Genomic DNA, 3587 nt, shown 5'->3' with positions numbered 1-3587 from the left:
ACAACTTAAATGCTATCATGGAACACGTTTAAAACATTAAATAAACTTAATAAAATTTGGTTAAAATGACTACATCTACACATTTTAAAATTGAAAGACTAAATTGAGTCAAAATTTCAATGATGAACTAATTTCAATTTTCATTAAAAGTTACGAGAAAAAACATATTTAAACTATAAATAATTATGTTACTTTTTTAAAATATAAAAATGGGTAAATACCGCTTAAATTTGTCAAGGATATAAGCATTTTGGAGGGCTTTTGGCGTATTATAAATTTATAATACTTCTTTCTAAAAATATTATAGATTAATATTTTTTTTTTGTCTTTATATTTATATTAGTAGAATAATTGAATGATTTTGTTCTCTATTTATTTTTGACATAATATGATTCTAATATCTTTTTAAAATATTTAATCTGTTAATATGATATTAGTGTTTACATTATTTTTTTTATCTTATAAATGACATTTCATTAATGATATTAATTAGCATTTAAAAAACAATCATAATGATTTTTTTTTAAATATACAAAAACCTATTGAATACAAAAAAAAAATAGAGAAAAACATAAAACGATTGTTACGGGACAAAAATTGTATTAAACCCATAGATTACTATTTCTTTGGCCTCAGTCCTTTTTTTTCAAAAGTTACCACCAAGAGTGACTCATGCTGGTATCTAAGAATAAATCTTGTGTTTTCTTTTGGAAGTTTTGTACATTAAAACATAAATTATTTTTATAAAACTAATAAACTATACTAAATCAACTATTGAATTCCGTTTAACAAATACAGCAAGTTACTTTCGGAAAAACTGTAAACACAAATACATACCTGAAGAGAAGACAAGAAGATTAATTAAAATGATCGTACTGAGAAGAATAAAATAGGATCACGTTTCATGATTCATAAGAACTTTATTGATTATATATTCATAAGTGCATAACTCAGCTTGCTGTTATGCAGAGTCACAGAGACTACACACATAGTTCTGACACGAAAGTAATAGTACAGTACAAAGTTGATATATAGATGCAGTAGAAGGCTTATTGTATATATATATATGGTTGTTTTATTTATAAAATGCCCTGCATGCACGTTTGTCTAGGTTTGGAGAGAATCCAGTTAACAGTTTCTGGTGCACCAACACCGGACATCATCCCTGCACCTGCCACTCAGCAAGTGTTCTTTGTTCTTGCAGTGATCATCGCAGCTCCCAGTGGTGAAGCACGGACCCCTGTATGTATCCGCCAGGTTCTCGCAAGTCTTTGCCTCACTCTGCACCACAACTTCTTCTGCATGTCATAGATGTCATAAAATAGGGTTATATTTCATATGATAGAGATGCAGAAGAATGAACATAAAGAGTAATGACTTACGAGCAACAAAGAGAACAAGGAAGAGGAAGCATAATCCAGCGATTGATTTCTTCTCCATGGCTTATTTAGTGGATATTCACTTATATGTATATGCTAAAGGTGTGTGATGGAATATGAAGGTGTGGTTTGTGCTTATTATTAGACACGTATATATAGCACTTGAAGAGTTGAAAAGTACACACCGATGAAGTTGCTGATGAGAAACGCAAGTAGAAACTGGAAGAAAGTAATGAATGAATCTGTAAGAAGGTTTCGGTGGATTTGTATTTTGGTGGTGTGAAAAGTCAAACAAACTGTGCCAGGTGTAGGAAAGGAACTTATCAGAACAATCACATGCCAGGCTTCTAGCTAGAATTTGAAAATAAATTTATATATATATTTGAAAAATATTTCGTATAAATTTAAATATTTATCAACACCTCATGTATTTACTCTTAAAAGAGAACAAAATAAAAAAACAAAACTAGAAGATAAGAGAAGAAAGATATAAAGGAAAAGAAAAAGAATAATAGATATATATGGAATACAAGTCTATATATGTATTATCTTCTCTTTTTCTTTTCTCATTATCGTCAATAATGAACTTTCATATAAAAGTTTAAGTTATAATAGTTTTTTTTTAAATTTAATAATTAATTTAAATTTAATTTGAGTAATCAAATTTTAGTTTATAAAATGTTACTTTTATTTTATATTCCAAATATTTCTTTTTATCTTCTTTGGTAGTTGGGTATGGAAGTGAACTAGTTAAAGTACTAGGAAAAGGAAGTATCCGATAAAAGTTAAAATCAAGAAAATAATAACCATTATTTTAGGTATATAATAATCATTAGTCAGTGGCTTGACTTTTCAAGTCGAGAAGTATATATTTTATTCCGTGAATGGGGTGATATAAGTATTTCTTCTATATAATTAAAATTTATAGTAAATAGATATTTTAAGTGTGTATTATAAGTAAAATTATACTTAATGTAATATTTTTAATATAAAAAATTATTTAAAGCTACTTTAAATTGTAATATATACAACACAACATTTTTAATAGTTACACCAATATTTTTCATTAGTTACGCTTTCATCCAATACATTTTTAATCATAGATAATAAGTAAATAAATTATGATACAGTAATTAAGTTAGGGAGGACAAATTTCATAAGAGTAACTGTTATTTGATAAAATAATAAGTGTTTTTATCATAATAGGGTTATTATTTCACCACCATAAAAATACAGTTCTTATAGTATAATGATAAGTACCTTAATTTCTCACAGAAAGAAAATAAAAGGGAATGCACGTTGATAAATCACCTAATGATATCTATATCACTAGATGTAAAAAGAGGCACCTTTTCTTTTCTTTTTTCAAAGGATTAAATGATATTCGAGTAAGTTTTCAAATTCTGATTTAATTATTTATATAATGTAATTTTTAGAAAAATATTGCACTTGTATATGTGGTATCAGAATTGTTTTGAAATTACATCATTCCTAGAACATGCATGTGGTTGCCGAAAAAAAAAAGCATTTTATGTAATTTGTGTAATTAAATGATTAAAATGAACAAATTGTAGGAAAATTATAATACTGATTATCGTGATTGGAAAACATAATTTCATCAATGAAAGGTTTAAAAAGCATTTTATGTAATTTGTGTAATTAAATTATCTAAATGAACAAATTGTAGGAAAATTATAATACTGATTATTGTGATTGGAAAACATAATTTCATCAATGAAGTTGTGTTTCGCAAATAATGTTTAATTTTTGTTTTTATCATATTCAATAGTTTCACGTTACATAGAAGTCGATGCCTAAGATAATTTAAATACTCATTTATAATGCTAGATGAGAACATTACAACACATGAAATAATCATCATCTCTTTTTCCCTTAAGAAGTGATAACTAAGTATAGAGAAAAGTGTCTACAAAACACTCTATGAGTTCCTAAACATAACCCTCACAAAAAGTCTCTCACAACAGGGGTGCAACTTTGCTTTTATAAACTATCCAAGGCAGTTCAACAGTGCACTTGTGGCTCCAGCTGCATAGGTTTCCCCCTAGGTTCACGTGGGTTTCCTTTATGGCTCAGGCCTAATGCTATGGTCTTGAGATATCTTCCTAAAGAAGATATCTTCATGGCTTAGCCTCAGGTTCAATGCTTGAGGTTTCCTTCTACAATGGATTTTCTAGTGTGGCTCAAGCC

At 27.7% G+C, this 3587-nt stretch overlaps 1 protein-coding gene across 1 annotated transcript; it reads right to left on the bottom strand.

The window, feature by feature from the left end:
• Positions 1 to 900: 900 nt before the first annotated feature.
• On the bottom strand, positions 901 to 1525 carry LOC114184146 (defensin-like protein). Its single transcript, XM_028071403.1, has 2 exons — positions 1383 to 1525; positions 901 to 1298 (listed from the first exon to the last, which is right to left on the bottom strand). The coding sequence occupies exons 1-2, from the start codon at positions 1438 to 1440 to the stop codon at positions 1129 to 1131; spliced, it is 228 nt and encodes a 75-aa protein (XP_027927204.1). The 5' UTR covers positions 1441 to 1525; the 3' UTR covers positions 901 to 1128.
• Positions 1526 to 3587: the final 2062 nt, after the last annotated feature.

This window comes from Vigna unguiculata, chromosome 5 (genome assembly GCF_037176805.1).
Source record: "Vigna unguiculata cultivar grain cowpea cultivar isolate G323 ecotype 2 chromosome 5, ASM3717680v1, whole genome shotgun sequence".
In the NCBI taxonomy this organism is placed as follows: Eukaryota; Viridiplantae; Streptophyta; class Magnoliopsida; order Fabales; family Fabaceae; genus Vigna; species Vigna unguiculata.
Note: the sequence above shows the minus strand (reverse complement) of the source record. Positions and strands in the feature narration are given on the sequence as shown.